This window comes from Muntiacus reevesi, chromosome 3, assembly GCF_963930625.1.
Source record: "Muntiacus reevesi chromosome 3, mMunRee1.1, whole genome shotgun sequence".
Taxonomy (NCBI): Eukaryota; Metazoa; Chordata; class Mammalia; order Artiodactyla; family Cervidae; genus Muntiacus; species Muntiacus reevesi.
Window position 1 is genome coordinate 4,519,759 of NC_089251.1, and position 18,765 is coordinate 4,538,523.

The 18,765-nt window shown below is 49.5% G+C and overlaps 1 protein-coding gene across 1 annotated transcript in view; it reads left to right on the forward strand.

The window, feature by feature from the left end:
* Positions 1–274: 274 nt before the first annotated feature.
* MED27 (mediator complex subunit 27) overlaps positions 275–18,765 on the forward strand; it is a 217,583-nt gene continuing 199,092 nt past the window's right edge. The window contains exons 1-2 of the mRNA XM_065928197.1: positions 275–494; positions 2,802–2,946. Of these exons, the coding sequence (XP_065784269.1) occupies positions 292–494; positions 2,802–2,946 (348 nt within the window). The 5' untranslated portion in view covers positions 275–291. The remainder of the gene's footprint in view (positions 495–2,801; positions 2,947–18,765) is intronic.

The window sequence follows — 18,765 nt, forward strand, 5'->3', positions numbered from 1 at the left end:
TACGACTCCCAAGAGTGCAAGTTTGGGGAAGTGAGGGAACTTTCTGTATTTCCTTGTTACCATGAAGAAAGTCAAGAGCGCAGCCCGACTTCCCTAAACTCAGGTGATCGCTTTCCTGCCCACGCGTTCCTTTAAAGTGGAAATCCTCTCTTCCAGGGTGGTCTCACAAACCTCCCGGACGGCCCAGTACCGCGAGAACTACATTTCCCAGAGCCCTTCTAGCGCTTGCGTCATCAGCGGGCGCGTCTTTTTGCTCGCCGGTTTTGAAGAGCCGGCTGTGGCGGCGGCAACATGGCGGACGTGCTAAGTGTTGGTGTCAACCTGGAGGCCTTTGCCCAGGCCATTAGTGCCATTCAGGCGCTCCGCTCTAGTGTGAGCAGGGTGTTCGACTGCCTGAAGGATGGCATGCGGAACAAAGAGACGCTGGAGGGCCGGGAGAAGGCCTTCATTGCGCACTTCCAGGACAACTTGCATTCGGTCAACCGGGACCTCAAGTAGGTACCGGCTGAAGGGGCGGGGGTTCGGGGACCTCCTACCCTGTCCCACCCCCGCCGGAGTCTCCTTAGTCGCGGGCTGCTCTTTCTTTTTGCTGCTCCCTCTCTTTCCTCTCCAAACCTCTCCCTGCCCCTCAGGGCCTCCTCATCTTCCACCCCCGCTTTGTCTTCTCCCTTCTCTTGGCGTCCTGCTCTGGGCTGATTCCCGCCGCCCAGGACCTCCTCTGTGGTCCTTCCATTCCTTACGAGGGGACGTGCTCTTCCCATGAACTTCCACTCGTCTTCTCGGCTCGTCAGGGTTCCCACCTGTGGGCCCTCTGGGCTCCACCACGTCTGATCAAATAGTGCCAAAAAGGACCTGCTCAGCGCTGCCACAGAGTCAAGTGTATTCCTCCTAATTGGCCACAGGTTTTCCTCCCTGAACCTGGAATTCATCAGTTCCAGTCCCTACCCCACCCCAAAACATGATGAAACAGGCTTCTTTCTCTTTTCTCCTACCCCACCCCTTAACCACCTGACCACTAATTTCACTCCCACTCTCACTGCTTCTGTTAAGTTCCTGCCTCTAAAGAGACCTCATCACAGGCTTAACCAGCTTAATGACTTCTGCTTAAACGCCTCATCCCCACACCCCCACCCTGGGCCTCCCAACAAAAGCTAATTTGTGGTCCTTAAGGGTTAAGGATTGTATATTTCTTTCTTTTTCTTAACAGGTCAACTTCTTCTACTTTATCAGTGAAATGAAGTGAAAGAATGCTTGTAAAATGCCTAGTACATAAAAGGCAGTTTTTAATAGGTTCTGGTCATGTGCCCTCCCATCCTTATGAGAGTCAGACTTTCTCAGGGAGGTTAGAATTGCAGGATTTTTGTCTTTTGCTTCTCAAAACTGACCTTAGCAGGCGAATCATTGGGTGAGCTACTCATCTTATAATTTCTGGAGTGGCTGAATTTTTTTTTTTTTTTCCAGTCTCCTCAACTTGGTCTCATTAGTAACCAGATGGAAGGAGGAGGTAGAATGGAAGAGGAGGTGGTGACCAAATGATGGGAGCCTCTTTTTATTTATTTATTTTTCCTCTAAGTAGTTGCCCTTCTTCTTGTGGGGGAGAGCCAGGAGGGCACAGCCCCTCCTCACTCCCACACTTACTTTCTGTTCTCTGGCGAAGTTCCAGTTAATACTTGCCCTGCCTGAGTCTGGGTGCTGGTGGTTCTTCCGTTTCTTTCTTTTCCTCTTTGGTGGACTTTCCTTGGTAATGTGCAGGGTGTTGAAACCCGTCAGCATTGTAGAAAGTTTAATAAGAGTGTTGATCTCACCCCGTTGTCTTCATAAATCTGTAGACAGCAGTGCGGAGAGAAAAGTGGCTGAAGAGTCCCAAGATGAACATGGCATGAGAAGCTGTTCCTAAGGTCTTATGTTGACCCTCTGCGACTGGCCCCTCAGAACGTGCTCCTGAATGTGCTTTTGCTGTTGGCTCTCTTTCCCAAGCTGCTCTAGGGTGTTTTTTTTTTCCGGTTACAGTGAAGCGTGTTTGTTTGACACAGCCCCCTCTGTGGTGTCTTCCCATTTGTTTATTTTATCTCTTTTTTGTTAAGTTTACCATCTGTGAAGCACCATGTACAAATCTCTCTCTCTGTGAATGGTAAATAATCATCATTTATCCAGGTACTTCTTGTACTGCCAAATAGAATGATCTGTGTGTGGATCTGAAAACTCTTAGTGAGAAGCAGTGTTATACCTCATTTCGAAATTCCAGAAGGCCCTCCCCTTCCCCAGCCTTGCAAAGAATGATTTGAGTTGTTCAATCCTGATTTTAGGAGTCCTGTTGATTTCATTGCTCTTAGCCTTTGTTCTCCTCTGGAATGGTGCTAGAGAGCTCAGTTGTAAAATAGGATAAGCACCCAGCTAGGGGTTCTCTCAAGTGGCTCTGGTCATCTTCTTTTTAATATTTGTTTGTTTACTTGGGATCTTTGTTCCGCCACGTGGGACCTTTCACTGCAGCACTCGGACCTTCCATTTGCTGCTCACGCTCAATTGTTGTGAGTTGGTGTAATTGCTCCTCAGCAGGTGGGGTCTTAGTTCCCTAACCAGGGATTGAACCCGTGTCCCCCGCATCGCAAGACAGATTGTTGAGCGCTGGACCACTAGGGACGCTCCTGGCCCTTGTTTTCTTAACCTTTCAGAAAGTATTTCTTCTTAAGGGACTTAAATTTATGATGAGCAGTTTGAAGAACGGTCTCGGACCACTGTCGTAGGCCAAGAACTGGAGTTTCAGTGGCCTCGGCTTACTTGCTGCATCTGTTTCCTTTCAGTGAGCTGGAGCGTCTGAGTAACCTGGTGGGGAAGCCTTCTGAGAACCATCCTCTCCATAACAGCGGACTGTTAAGTCTGGATCCTGTGCAGGACAAAACCCCTCTGTACAGTCAGCTCCTCCAGGCCTATAAATGGTCAAACAAGGTAAGGGGGATATGTCAGAAATGAAGCTAATACAGGAAAAAGTAAGCTTTCTTACATTTTGTAAAGGCAGAAAGTGAGGGTAAGTTTTTCTTTCCTTTTTTTGTTCTTGATTTGGCATGGAGTTACAGAGTTGGAGGTTTTAGACTGTCCCTGGGAGAGATTATATAGTCCTTTGAAGTCTCAGAAATTAATCATGATGCTCAGGTAATTCATTTTTAAAAAAGTCCAAACTCAGGTGTGTTTAACCGGGAAACTGGGTTAGAGAGCAGTTTTTATGAACCCCATGAAATCACATGCAAAGTGTTACGCTGTGCGTGTGTGTTTCTCTGGGAAGGACTTCCTAGCTTTCATCAGATTGTCAGAGGGTTCCTGACTCCCAGGAGGTGAAGGGCTGGTGGTCTGTGAGTGCAGCTGCTCACTTTGTTTTTGTTGCTTGGCCTGCCTCCCCATTGTTGATGGAACATCTCTAGAGGACTGTTTGATAAATCACTCTTACTGTCCTCTTTTTCCATATATTTTTTAAAATTGAAGTTTAGTTGATTTATAGTATTGTATTAGTTTCAGGTGCATACATATATATTTATGTATATATTCTTCAGATTTTCTCACTCATAGGTTATTACAAACTATCGAAAATAGTTCTCTGTTCTATAGAGTAAGTCCTTGCTGCTTATCTATTTTATATATAGTAGTGCGTGCTCATGGAGAAGGCAGTGGCACCCCACTCCAGTCCTCTTGCCTGGAAAATCCCATGGATGGAGGAGCCTGGTAGGCTGCAGTCTATGGGGTCTCGAAGAGTCAGTCACGACCGAGCGACTTCACTTTCACTTTTCACTTTCATGCATTGGAGAAGGAAATGGCAGCCCACTCCAGCGTTCTTGCCTGGAGAATCCCAGGGACGGCAGAGCGTGGCGGGCTGCTGACTGTGGGATCGCACAGAGTCGGACACGACTTAGCAGCAGCAGCAGCGCATGCTCAGTTGCCCAGTCGTGTCTGACTCTTGGCAACCCCATGAACTGTAGCCCGCCAGGCTCCTCTGTCCACGGAATCCTCCCGGCAAGAATACCAGAGTCGGTTGCCATTTCCTACTCTGTACATGTAGTAGTGTGTATATGTTAATCCCAACCTCCTAACTACTCTGCACCCGTCTGCAGGCGATTGCTCTAAACGCTCTCTGTTGTTCAGTTGCTCAATCTTGTCTGACGCTTGCGACCCCATGGAAGGGCACACTCTCCATAGAATTTGCTATTCGTGGTACCCCCCATGGCAGAGACCCTGGGACAGCTGTGAAACAGAAAACTAAGTTGGAGTGTAAAAATAACAGGAACAATTAGGCTCGTAAGCCTGGCAGCAGTTAGTTTGTTTACTCGCAGCTTCCTCTTGTTTGGGTGCTGTGGGTTGCTGTGTTGTGCTTTGTTTGCTTTTCCGCTGCTGATGGAAAGCTAGAGTATATGTTTGGAACGATTTTGGAAGCTTTTTTCACTAGGCTGCTGCTCCCTGGAGAGAATTGTTCTTAGCGTTGCTGATTGTGATCCGCCCTCCCCCCTCCAGTTACCCATCGTCCCTCTCCTCTTTTCACTCTCGGGTCTCAGGTGACAGATGAACCGTGGCAGTGTTTCTGGTGTGTAGAATTATTCCTTTGAATTTGTCTGCGGAGTATTTGACATTCTTTGGTTTGCAGTGGGACCCAGGCAGCTGCGTCCGAGACGCAGGGAGGAATATTTATCGTGGGACACTAGAGCAGGAGCTTGAACCCGGGAGGCGTGCATTTAGCCTGTAAGGGCTGTCCTCCAGCCGTGGGCTGCTGTGGACAGAAACCCACCTCAGTTCTGAGCGTCAGGTGCCCAGGTGGTGTGGGGATGGGTCACTCTCCTGCCCTCTGCATGCCCGCTTCCCAGTGTTGGCCTGGTGTCTCCGAGTGGTGGAAAAGACAGTCTGGAAGCTGTAGGCTTGTGTGGTCCTTCTACCAGGCGATCTCCAGGTGTCCACGCCAGATGCTGAAAACGGATGCCGGCCCTGTTTGGTAGGGGCCCCTGTCTACCCAGACAGCTTGTTGAGCTCAGCGGGTGGGATTCTCTGATTGCCCAGCGCAGATCAGCTGAAGTGCAGGGAGTGGGGCTGCATGGATAGAGGTGGGAGGGGGGGCAGGACAGACACAGAGTCAGAGCTGTCTGGGGCAGTTGCCAGGGCCAGACACCAGGCTGTTCAGGCCCCACACAGACAACGCTGCCCGCTCAGTCTGTCCTGTGTGAGCATCCTTGTTTCCCCAGGGGCTCGCGTGGGCATCTCTGCGTGAGTTCACTTGGTGACTGGGTGGGATCTGATGTGTAGGTGACTTATTTCTGGTTGGACGCCTGGTCTTGCCTTTTGGATGTGGAAGCTGTGTTGATGTAGCATGTGGGTAATGTTCTCGGAATAGGCTCAAGTGGTGGAGACTTCTCAGTGGTGGGAAGATTTAGGCTGATCTCGAAGCTGCGAGTGCCCGAGATGCCAGTGGAAATGGCTGGTTTTAAGTCAAAGTGATGACCCTTACCGTTGGAGTTAAGGTAGTTTTGTTTGCCCGGTTTAATAGAATGTTAGGCTAGAAGTCCCTGTTTCTCCCCTCTCAGATGCAAAGGAGGATGTGTTAGGGGAAAGAAGCAGTATGTATGTGGAAATCCTTGTTCTGGAGAAGCTGCAGGTTAAAACTAGATGTAGATATGTGTCAGAGTGTAAGCCCCGCCCGAGGAGCGTGAGTGGTATCTGGGTTTCAGTCACGTCCTGGCCTAGTGCATGTTGTGAAGTCACTGTTCTTTCACTAGCTCTCTACGCCCAGCAGGGAGGGCATTTTGGACCCCTGTACCATTTCTTGGCAAAATAAGGAAAATTAGTCAGAGATGTTCAGTTTATCCCCTTGTTTTATTGCCAAGCAAGTCAAGGCCCCATGAACCACCCTGCCCACGGCCTCATAGCTAGACTAGAATTTGCCTCTCCTGACTTAGCCCAGAGTTCTTTACTCTAAAACTTGATGCTGTAATCCCGTTTGGCTTAAGGTTTTGACTGTACTAAACATTTTCCCCTCCCTTTAATCTTCTTGTCAGGAGCAATTCATGTGTTATATTTTATTCATGAATCTGTATCACGTTTTACTCATTTTTAGTGGTTTACTGAAGGATGGAGATAGCAAATACATGGCCCCTGGTCCTCAGACTGTCGCTCTTGTCCAGGGCAGACATCGCTAATCACCCTCTGCATTCTTTCCTGCTGAGGCTCCCTCTGGTCTCTCAGCTCTGTCGTGGGGCTCAGCGGCCCCTGCCAGTTATCCACAGTGGGCTGCAGAGAAGACATGCTTTTTATTTCTGTTACGGTACATAGTGTGCTGTTTGGCTATTGCTTATTTATGCTGTCCTGACTCTAGAAGGATTTGAAATCTGTTAAAAGAAAGCTGTACTTTGACCTTGAAAGAAAAGAGGAAAACAAGGGTAAGGATGCCTAGGTACATGTCTTTAATAAACTCAAGAAGTAACCCCAAGAAATAAACCAGTATTCTAATTTCCAAGTGGGATTATGGAAGCAGGAAGCAATGATAGGTGTTTGTCTTGCCTCTCCTACACGTGAAAAGAGCTTTTTAATTGCAGATGCTTTCATCATTTTACTCTCCAAGAGTTTAAACCAGTAGGTGCATTAATATGTTAAGTGGATTTTGGGGTAACTTGCCAATGTCAGCTTTCCGCACTGTTGGCTAAGAATCGAAGAAAGTTTGGGAAAGGCTTTGATACCACCCATTATGTGATGAACTTTCTGTTTTATGTGCTGTTGGCTGAAGAGAAGTCTTATTCACGCTTACTGACTAATTATTTTCTTAGGGGATTTTGTAATTTTTGTAAAGTCAGTCGGAATATTAATTACATGGTAGTTGGCATAATTGTTAGGATAACACATTTAAAAATTAATCTAATCTAATGAAATGATGTCAAATTGCTGTGAGCAGCACTTTCCCCGGCTGAATTGGGGAAGGAATGTAGCTTTCAACTCTGATGCACCTATAGATAATTGTTCTGTAGAGGGATGACAAGCTCTCTTGACGAGGGCAAAAAATAATTGGCGTCAGCGCTGTCCTTGTAAGATAGCGGATGTGGACTTCCCATCACTGATTGCGCCCAGATATGCCGAGCCTTAGACTGACTGACTCCTCTGAGACCCCTTTCCGAAGGTTCCCAGCGTCTCCTCACCAGGCCTTGATTTCCAGATTTGACTGTCTTCATCTCTTGAAGACCTCAGTGCTTCCCTGGTAACGTTTGAAGCAGCAAAGCCTCCAGAAGTGTCTGCGAGGGTTAGGAAGTAGGCCCCGGGGAAGGGGCTGCCCCCGCCTTTTGTTTGTTTGTTTTTGCACGCTTAATTTTTCACTTTTATTGGAGAAAGAGTGACTTTCTATTCCAGGAATATTCAGTGGGAAAGTCTACAGCCATTTCTCCCATTCTACCCTCCCGAGCTGTTCTCGCCAGAATCTGGTTTTTCAGCAGCTTGAAGTTGCTGTAACGTTGATGTCCTGCAGATCCAGCCTCGCCGGTGCTCTTGACGTTTGGGCATCGGGGCTAACGGTGCTGGGATTGGTCCAAACTGCAGCACGGAGCCTTTTTCCTTGAAGTGTGCCGTCGTCTCTTAAGTCCCGGGGGAGAGAGGGGAGAGAGGCTGCGTCCATTGGGCTCCCTGGAGGAAGCCCCGCCCCAGTGCCGAGCAGGGCTGCTGGTACTCGGTGCACACTCAATTATGATTCACTGAATGAATGAAAGAGTAAATAAAGAGCTTTTTCTGTTGAATTTTTAATTTACAACCCCTTTTGTGGTTTGTGCGCTTGTATTTTTGATGAAGTGTGATCAGGGCATTTCCATTTGGGGCCATTACTAGTTGTGCTACTTGTAGACGAGATAAAATTCTGAGGTCCTGTGGTGGAGGCTAGGGCCAGGCTTCAGAAGGGTCATTTGACAGGAAAGGTGAGGTCAGTTGGTGAATAGACGGTAAGCTTTTTGAGGGCCACGGCTGGCGTTTCATCTGTGTCACCTGTCACCCGGGGTGCCTTCCTGAGAGAGCTGACTTGACAGCCAGCACTCAGAAGGGGCTGGGCTTGGGTGAAGCCTTCTGGAGTCGATGGAGTCAGGCTCATTTCAGCGACAGCACCCCATGTCCGGTGTTGGGCAGCTGCCGTGGTAGCAAAAACTGTCTGGGATAAGGCATGTCAGCACCATCAGCCTCTTAGAGTTTATCCCACTTGGTGTATTATCGATAACTAACTGTCCCGCCCGGTGCACTACCACTGACTAACTCTCCCACCTGGTGCGTTATCAGTAAATAAATATCACACTCAGTGTATTTATTCAGTTCAGTTCAGTCGCTCAGTCGTGTCCGACTTTTTGCGACCCCATGAATCGCAGCATGCCAGGCCTCCCTGTCCATCACCAGCTCCCGGAGTTTACTCAAACTCATGTCCATCGAGTCGGTGATGCCATCCAGCCATCTCACCCTCTGTCGTCCCCTTCTCCTCCTGCCCCCAATCCCTCCCAGCACCAGGGTCTTTTCCAATGAGTCAACTCTTCGCATGAGGTGGCCAGAGTACTGGAGTTTCAGCTTCAGCATCAGTCCTTCCAATGAACACCCAGGACTGATCTCCTTTAGGATGGACTGGTTGGATCTCCTTGCTGTCCAAGGGACTCTCAAGCGTCTTCTCCAACACCACAGTTCAAAAGCATCAATTTTTCGGCGCTCAGCTTTCTTCACAGTCCAACTCTCACATCCATACATGACCACTGGAAAAACCATAGCCTTGACCAGACGGACCTTTGTTGGCAAAGTAATGTCTCTGCTTTTTAATATGCTATCTAGGTTGGTCATCACTTTCCTTCCAAGGAGTAAGCGTCTTTTAATTTCATGGCTGCAATCACCATCTGCAGTGATTTTGGAGCCCCCCAAAATAAAGTCTGACACTGTTTCCACTGTTTCCCCATCTATTTGCCATGAAGTGATGGGACCGCATGCTATAATCTTAGTTTTCTGAGTGTTGAGCTGTAAGCCAACTTTTTCACTCTCTTCTTTCACTTTCATCAAGAGGCTTTTTAGTTCCTCTTCACTTTCTGCCATAAGGTTGGTGTCATCTGCGTATCTGAGGTTATTGCTATTTCTCCCGGCAATCTTGATTCCAGCTTGTGCTTCTTCCAGCCCAGCGTTTCTCATGATGTACTCTGCATATAAGTCAAATAAACAGGGTGACAATATACAGCCTTGATGTACTCCTTTTCCTATTTGGAACCAGTCTGTTGTTCCATGTCCAGTTCTAGCTGTTGCTTCCTGACCTGCATATAGATTTCTCAAGAGGTGGGACAGGTGGTCTGGTATTCCCATCTCTTTCAGAATTTTCCACAAGATATTGTGATCCACACAGTCAGAGACTTTGGCATAGTCAATAAAGCAGAAATAGATGTTTTTCTGGAACTCTCTTGCTTTTTCGATGATCAGCAGATGTTGGCAGTTTGATCTCTGGTTCCTCTGCTTTTTCTAAATCCAGCTTGAACATCTGGAAGTTCACGGTTCACATATTGCTGAAGCCTGGCTTGGAGAATTTTGAGCATTACTTTACTAGTGTGTGAGATGAGTGCAATTGTGCGGTAGTTTGAGCATTCTTTGGGATTGCCTTTCTTTGGGATTGGAAGGAAAAGTGAGCTTTTCCAGTCCTGTGGCCACTGCTGCGTTTTCCAAATTTGCTGGCATATTGGGTGCAACACTTTCACAGCATCATCTTTTAGGATTTGAAATAGCTCAACTGGAATTCCATCACCTCCACTAGCTTTGTTCGTAGTGATGCTTCCTAAGGCCCACTTGACTTCACATTCCAGGATGTCTGGCTCTAGGTGAGTGATCACACAATCGTGATTATCTGGGTCATGAAGATCTTTTTCGTACAGTTCTTCTGTGTATTCTTGCCACCTCTTCTTAATATCTTCTGCTTCTGTTAGGTTCATGCCATTTCTGTCCTTTATCGAACCCCTCTTTGCATGAAATGTTCCCTTGGTATCTCTAATTTTCTAGAAGAGATCTCTAATCTTTCCCATTCTGTTGTTTCCCTCTATTTCTTTGCATTGATTGCTGAGGAAGGCTTTCTTATCTCTCCTTGCTATTCTTCGGAACTCTGCATTCAAATGGGAATATCTTTCCTTTTCTCCTTTGCTTTTCGCTTCTCTTCTTTTCATAGCTATTTGTATCTATTACCAATAACTAATTTACATTCCTAGTGTTTTTCTCTCCACCAGGCCCACCCTCGACTCACTCAGGGAGTATAGATTCATTCAGAACATAATGAGGAAAGAAAATCACTAAAATATCCCCCAAGCCTTAGTCATGACTTTGATTAGGCACTGTTCCAGTTTGTTCTGATTGTTAGCAGAGCTCCCCGGTACCATTCTTACAGGTTTTCTTTCACCCCAACCTCCCCGCCGCCCCCCATGACTCCTCGTCACTCAGCACAAATTTGCCTAGAGTTTGACTAGAGTTGAGCCTTCCCTGGTTGGCCTTGCTGCCCTCCCCACCCCAAGCCCTGTGGGGGCATCATGAGAAGAACAAAGAGTAACCAACCAAACAGAACAAAACCAGCCAAACAAAACCAGTCTCCTGGGTTCCTAGGTACTGCTGGATTCAGAAGTGAAGGCAGATACAGCCAGAAATGTCGAGACTTAACTCTGAGTTCTGGAGTTGGGCTGCCCAAGGTATGATCCACCTCCACACTTATGCCGTGTGCCTTGAACACGGGACAGGCTTGTTCAAAACATCCGTTTCCTCATCTGTAACGTGGGAGCGGTGCAGCTCTTTGCGTGATAGTGTGAGAGGGGAGATGAAAGTACGGTGCATGTCGTGCCTCAGGGTGACTCACGTGTGGTATGTGTGTACGAGTGGTAGTTGCCGTTCCCGGGCACGCGGAGCCCGTGTGTGTGTGTGTGTGTGTGTTCCCGGGCACGTGGAGCCCGTGTGTGTGTGTGTGTGTGTGTGTGTGTGTGTGTTGTGTGTGTGTGTGTGTGTTCCCGGGCACGCGGAGCCCGTGTGTGTGTGTGTGTGTGTGTGTGTGTGTGTGTGTGTGTGTTCCCGGGCACGCGGAGCCCGTGTGTGTGTGTGTGTGTGTGTGTGTGTGTGTTCCCGGGCACGCGGAGCCCGTGTGTGTGTGTGTGTGTGTGTGTGTGTGTGTGTTCCCGGGCACGCGGAGCCCGTGTGTGTGTGTGTGTGTGTGTGTGTGTGTGTGTGTGTGTTCCCGGGCACGCGGAGCCCATGTGTGTGTGTGTGTGTGTGTGTGTGTGTGTGTGTTCCCGGGCACATGGAGCCCGTGTGTGTGTGTGTGTTCCCGGGCACGCGAAGCCCGTGTGTGTGTGTGTTCCCGGGCACGCGGAGCCCGTGTGTGTGTGTGTTCCCGGGCACGCGGAGCCCGTGTGTGTGTGTGTGTGTGTGTGTTCCCGGGCACGCAGAGCCCGTGTGTGTGTGTGTGTGTGTGTTCCCGGGCACTCGGAGCCCGTGTGTGTGTGTGTGTGTGTGTGTGTGTGTGTGTGTTCCCGGGCCCGGGCACGCGGAGCCCGTGTGTGTGTGTGTGTGTGTGTGTGTGTTCCCGGGCACGCGGAGCCCGTGTGTGTGTGTGTTCCCGGGCACGCGGAGCCCGTGTGTGTGTGTGTGTGTGTGTGTGTGTGTTCCCGGGCCCGGGCACGTGGAGCCCGTGTGTGTGTGTGTGTGTTCCCGGGCACTCGGAGCCCGTGTGTGTGTGTGTGTGTGTGTGTGTGTGTGTGTGTGTTCCCGGGCACGCGGAGCCCGTGTGTGTGTGTGTTCCCGGGCACGCGGAGCCCGTGTGTGTGTGTGTGTGTGTGTGTGTGTGTGTGTGTGTGTGTGTGTGTTCCCGGGCACGCGGAGCCCGTGTGTGTGTGTGTTCACGCCGTGGCAGTGTTGCCCAGGACTCAGGGCGTCGGCTCCAGAGTTGGCCCTGGTGGCTCAGCTCGCGGCTCTGCCACCTGACAGCCGTGCGGTGCCCCTCCCTTTCCCTCAGTTTTCTGTTCTCTGAAATGGGGACGATAGCTCTACCCACCACAGAGAAGAATTTTGAGACTGAATGAGGTAATATAAGCACAGCAGTTCCCTGGCACAGAGTAAGTCGTCTCTGGGGGCTGCTATTGTGATCTTAAAAGACAGTGACGAGGACTGACTCTCGGGGCATGCTGGCCTGTCTTCCACTGGTTTCCGCTCTGTCACTCGACCTCCCAAACGTGGCTTCAGTATACTCATCTGAAATTCTGCAAATTTAAGTAATCAGAACCTTTTCCCCTTGAGGAGGCCTGGACATAGATATCAACAGATCAATTTGTGGGAGAGGGCTATGTTTCCTCATAAAACCTGGAGATGCGTTGAGGGTTTGGGAGCTTGGTGAGGAAGGCAGTTAGCCTCTTGGTGACCTTGTGATGAGGAGCCAGGGGCGTGGATGGGACGTGGGATTTGAGGGGCGGTAAAGGCAGCATGAAGGGCCTAGAAAGAAACCACAAGGAGGAGGGACGGCAGGGCCGAGAAGCCGGTGAGCAGGGCTGAGGCCGGCCCAGGGCAGACCAGACCATCGCTGTGAACTGAGGCGGAGTCCTCTCCCTGAGGCTGTCAAGGAGGCCTTGCTCCCAGAGCTCAGAGTTCAGGTTGGTCTGTGGTCTCTTAGCTGGTGGGGAGAATGCCATGGGCTAGTCCAGGATTTCTAGTGTTATTTCTTTAGGGGAACATTTGCACATGTGGGCCTGTGTAAAAATAAGCACTTGGATTATATCCAGTTTGTGAATTGGATGCTTGTGGCCAGCAGGGCTCTGGGGTCGGACTCTGTTGGGTTTGAGGCCCCAGCTTTAGGACTTGGGGTGGGTTGGACACGTCCCTCTGTCTCAGCCTGCTCATCAGTCAAAAGTGGATGATAACACGTCCTCCTTACAGGACTGCAGTGAGGACTGATGAGTGTGATACACCCGGGACCCAGGGCAGTGCCTGGGGTGTAGTGTGCGTGTGTGGTGGGAGCCCCTCTTCTCACTCCCTTTGGTAGTGCGGGTAAGGCTTTGGCGAGGCAACGGTTGTCATGGGAACATCGGACAGAGGTCTCGAGAGTCTGGGGTTTGGTTCTGCCTGTGCGTTGTCCAGCCGTGGGCCCCAGTGCTTGTGGCTTTGCTCCTCTGGGTTCTAGCTGCCTCGTTGGTAAAGTGGAGAGTGGGCTGGATGACAGCTGAGGTCATCTCTCACCTGGCAAAGAACGGTGGAATCATTCATACGTTTCCATGGTTCCGGAAGTGAACGTGTACCCCGGGAGTGGAGGAGAGCTAGTCTCGTCCAGTCAGGTCTTAAGCGCAACCCTTGTGTGTCCTGCTGTGCCCGCTACAGCGCATCCCAGACCAGACCAGGGTAGAACACAGCCCCAGGGGCTCTTCCTGGAGGACTCCCTCCCAGAGGCCCTCTAGACAGGCTGGCCTCCTGGAACACACGAGTGTAGACACTCGTGAAAATCACATGAGGCCCCCATAATTCTAAATGGGTTCCCCCCCAAGGCTTTGGCCTAACTCCACGTCTCTGTGTTCCGCTTATTAGTTGCGGTTTCTGGGAACTGTCACTTCACTGTGGCCTGGAGTCAGACTTGTGATTCCCTCCTCCTCCTCTGAAGGAGCAGTAAGTCTGTTAAGAAGCTGCCCTGGGCAGGGGCGGAGACTGCTGGACGTGTATCACACGTGCCCTCCAGGGCTCACTCTGCCCGGGGTGGGCGTTGGGGGGACTCATCTTGAGTCCCGCTTTGGCTGTCCTTCAGTAGCCTTTTCTGGGCTGATCAGGTTTGTGTGTTTTGCCCAAAGCCTTCTGTGGGTTGTAACCAGAGCCTGCAAAGGGCACTTTCTCTTCTCTTCCAGGGATGTTAGGAGACAGGAAATGGCCCTGTATCGTTTTTCCTCCAGGTAAGTTGCACATTGACGGTGTGGAAGCAATCCTGTCCCGCCTGCCCACTTTCTCAGCTGCTTCTCCTGGTGGTGGGTTGAGCGAGGGCAGGGCTGTGAGGTGCCTCGTGCTTCTCTTCTGTAATCCAGGCCTGCTCTGGGCCAGCTCATCTTTGCTGCTTCACTTGCCAGCCGTGCCTGGATGACGCTACGCTCCAGGTCAGCCCTAGACTCTCTCCTGAGACGCTGACTCCTGTGTCAGAGAGCCTGACAAATGTCTGTACTCTAAATATATGTCTTACATTTGTGTCCAAAGGGGAAAAAACAGGGTACTGACTTCCTTGCCACTGTTAACGTAAGACCTGACCCAGCTGGACTGTCTGTGTCCTGAAAGAACTATCCATGGATTCTTGGCGATGTGGATTAACGACTGAATAGCAAAGGGTGCTGCACATTTGTTATTCTGTTTGTGAGTGGGGGTCTATTTTCTTTTGGCCACGCCCTGCGACTTGTGGGATCTTAGTTCCCCTACCAGGGATCCAACCCAAGCGCCTGCAGTGAAAGCTCTGAGTTCTGACTAGGCCTCCAGGGAGTTTCCGGTGAATGGGGCTGTGTAAACTTCAGTACCTGGGGCCCTGATGGCCGAGTCTGCCCGTAGGTGAGGTCAGCCCCGTGTGCTGACCAGTGCCTCCCCAGGGGCCAGACCCCTGACTGCTTGCCTGACTGTCTGTCCAACCATTTACATAGCCCACCACACTTATGTTTCCTGGAGAAGGCATTGATTTGAAATCCTCCCTTATCCCTGGTGTTTGTGATGAGAGAATCCCCCAAGTTTCAGGATGAAATGAGTTCTCAGCCTCTCTTAGTAGAGGACGACGAGGCACCCGCTTAAGAGGTTTGTGTAGTTATCAAGTGGAAGTGTGTTTTCTTTCCTTTGAAAATCACTGCGATGATTTCTCTGTGTTATAGTTCCTCTCCACATTTTGTCCTCTTCGCCTGCATAGTGAGTCTGAAGACACTTCTTTTGTGGGCTTTAGAGCAGGGCCAGTGCAGAGTAAGCCCTCGGTGGGTCTGCGTTTTCTTCAGTGCTGCCCGTGCCCATCCACCGTGCCCTTCGCCCCCAACACCTGACTTGAGCTGGTGGAGACGTGGCTGGTTAACTAGAGTGCCCTCAGCTTGGCTTGGATAGCAAAATGCTTGCCCTAAATGCCTTTAAAGTGCTCCAGGAAGCCACAGAGGATTCTAGAGGCCGATGCTCTCTGATCCTTGTTTTTCCCAGTCTGAAACAGAGCAGTCCGTGCTCATTTTAATTGCTTGGATGAGCTCAGACATTGAGATTTTAATGCGTTTTCACAGTAGTTCAGACAGCGTCACCACATTATCCTGCTGGCAGTTCATCGGAATCCTTGGCCAAAACGCTGTGCTTAGGGACCTCAGCTTAGAAAACCAGAGCGTGGTAATTTCCTCGCAAGATATCTTGTGGGGAATGCTGCCTTTCCTGGGGAGACTTCCTCTGAATTGCGTTGTCCTTCTCTGTCATGTAGTGATGGGCACGTCTTGCTTTCGAGGAGGGTTTTCAAGAGCTTTTGGTTTGCAGAGGCTGGAGTTGCTTTATTCTGATGAGTCACGAGATGGGAACGGGCCCTCGTAAGCCTCCAGTTTGTTTTTGATCCTGAAGACACACTGACAGTATCTGCTCCCCGGTGGGGTCTAGAGGGCACTCCCTAACTCCTGCACCTTCCTCTCCCACCAGTTAGCTAGCAGGCCAGCTTCACAGGGAGGTGGCCACTGGGAGCCAATGACCAGGCGAGAGCTGGGAACACTGCCTCTGGGTGGGTTGATGAAGACCAGCAAAACCAACCAGACTGCATCCCTGCCTCCTGTATTTCATTCCTTCTGCACATCAGCGGCCCTGGACCCTCCCGTGTCCAGCACTGCGGGAGGTCGAACCATGGTTTCTGGTGCTTGGCACGTGCTTAGTAAGTGTTGGTTGCTAAGTGGATGAGCGAACACCCCCATCCCTTCTCTCAGAGCCCAGGACATTTGCAGAAGTCTCCTCACTGGCCCCGCTGTCTCACCACCTCCTGTTTCTCCCCGCATAGCGTCAGAGTGACCTTTAAATGTGCAAGTTTGATCTCACAAGTCTCCTGCTTAAAATATGTCGATGATTCCTTCTTCTGCTCGGGATGAAGACGGGTGCTGTGATGGAGCTGGTACAGTCCGGTTCACCGTCTGACTCCCGTGGAGCCCCAGCTCAGTCCTCAACCTGCGAGCCCTCCTGCTCTTTAAGCGGCCTGTTTCAGCAGGCCCCACCCCTCTTGTTGTTTGGCTGATATTCTCTTGCTTTATTGGGAGACTCTTTTCTAGCGCCTCAGGTCAGAGTGAGGTAACCCCTCTGTACTATCCTGCAGCACCCCTTGCCCACATCGTGGTGTGATCCGAGTCGGCCTGTAAGTACCGATGGCTGGAACTGGGGCCAAGGACACTGCCTGCCTGTTCACCAGTGTCTTTCCAGTATCCAGCAAGACCTGGCAGAAGACAGACCAACAAAACACCCTCAACTAAGTAGCTTCCTTGTCTTTGAAGTCAGTATTATAATTGTGATGAGGCGTGTGTTTGGAGGGAGAAGGTCGGGGCTTAGGTAAGGCCCGGGTCCCACTGCTCTTGCTGGCTGGGAGGTGAGCCTCAGCCACTGTTTTCCTTGATCACTCGCTGCCGAGATGTTTTATTTGGCTTGTGCATTCCACTCACGGCCTGACTTACTGAAGGATAATGCGTATCAACTTTTTTTTCCCCCAGCTAGTTTGGGGATACAAACAGAAGGCAAATTATCTTGATTATTTTGAGGCAGATCTGAAAAGGGCAAAGAAAGGAGACAGTGAAAAGTTGCAGAAGTGTCTTGTGTTCGTTTCAGCCCTTTATCGTTTCTAAAGTGTGAATGCGTTCGTCATCTCCTCCAATCAGAGTCTGTGTAGTCTTGTCACTAAAGACAAGAGCTCCAGGGCCTGCCTGGGTTCAAGTCCTGCTGTTTCTCTTTATTGGCTGTTTCCTTGGGCAGTTTCCTCCTGTTATCTGTAAGAGGAGGTTGAATGGTAGTCTCCCCCTTAGGGCGGTTGTGAAGATCAAAAGCCTAGAATATTCGAGGGGTTCAGAAGAGGGCTGATATGAGTTAGTTACCATTAACAGTAACATCACTGTCATCATCATCATCAATTCTGCAGTAGCCTTAGTTTACTTACTTTTATTCTCTAATCTGCCTTTGCCATCTCCAGATAGGATCCAGCTGGGATCCAGGTAGCTACTTGCTTTCTGTAGGACTTGGTGGTGTCTTCATAAGGAAGACATGGTTAGAAAATGACTTTTCTCTTAGGTAAAAATCTTTGAATAGAAACTTTCAAAGGTTTATTAAGTTGGAAGGGCTAAAACTGAAGCTCCAATAGTTTGGCCACCTGATGTGAAGAGCCAACTCATTGGAAAATACCTTGATGCTGGAAAAGATTGAGGGCAGGAGGAGAAGAGGGTGACAGAGAATGAAATGGTTGGATGGCATCACTGGCTCAGTGGACAGGAATTTGAGCAGATTCTGGGAGATGGTAAAGGACAAGGGAGCCTGGCGAGCTGCAGTCCATGGGGTCTCAGAGAGAGGGACCTGACTTGGCGACTGTGAAGTATAAGTCACAAAGGTCATTGTCTGTAATCTTACTTGAAATACATATATGGCTGGCAAAGGAGAATGTCTTGTGTGTATTGTAATTCCCTGGTTTAACCATATTACATCATATTCTGAAGGTTTTGCTGTTGTTCTTGTGTTTAAATTTGAGTCACTAAAGCATAACTCAGCTCCCAAACCTTCAGAACCAGAGAAGTGATCTTTGGTCCTGATCATCACACAGTACTCATGTGTTCCTCCAGCTTCTGCCGGCTCGTGGCCAAGACGTTGGACTGTGTTACTTTCTGTGCCTGTTGGTCATCCACTTCCTGCCTGCCTGACTGCTGCTTGCCTGTTTTTGTTTGATAAAATATGTATCATCAAAGAGTAGCTTCGCAAAAGGCAGGGGTCCTTCATTTGGGTCTGGAATATATGTAGGTCCATTTTTTAGGAGATTAATCCTCAGCTTTCATCAAGATCCTTTCAGGGGTCTGTGGCCCTGAAAGTTCAACAGCCACAGAGAAAGAAGTGTTACTCCTTTCTTTTAAATTTGTATACAAAGCATTTTATTAATAAAATTTATACCCTTCTTACAATACAACAAATTTTGTAGTGATTGAGCATGCTGTACTTTGTAAAAGCTTATCATAGAAAATTCAAGCTAAAACAAGTAGTTTAAAAGTCTTCCAAACCACCCTTCCTTTGTAACCTACCACCAGCATAGGTATAAAAAGCAGTCTTGTAACAGACATCCAAATGTGTGTGCTGTCAGTCGTATCTGACTCTTCGCGACACTGTTGACTGCAGCCTACCAGGCTCCTCTGTCCAGGGGTTCTTTTAGGCAAGAATATTGGAGCAGGTTGCCATTTCCTCAGCAGGGAATCTTCCCATCTCGGAGGTCAAACCCACATCTCCTGCACTGCAGTCCGATTCTTTACTGCTGAGCCATTGGGGAAGGCCTTCAGAATGTCCAGGAGTATTATTATTATTTTAGGTATTTATTTATTTGTTTGGCTGCGCCAGGTCTCAGATGTGACACTGAGGGTCTTCAGTCTTTGTTGGGGCATGCCAGATCTAGTTTCCTGACTAGGGGTCGACCCCAGGCCTGCTGCATTGGGAGCTTGGAGTCTTAGCCACTAGACCACCAGGTAAATCCTTGGGACAGTTTGTTTGAAAATTGACTTTGGAAGCTGAGTGGTGGAGTGTGACTGTGGAAAGTGTGGAGGGTTTCCT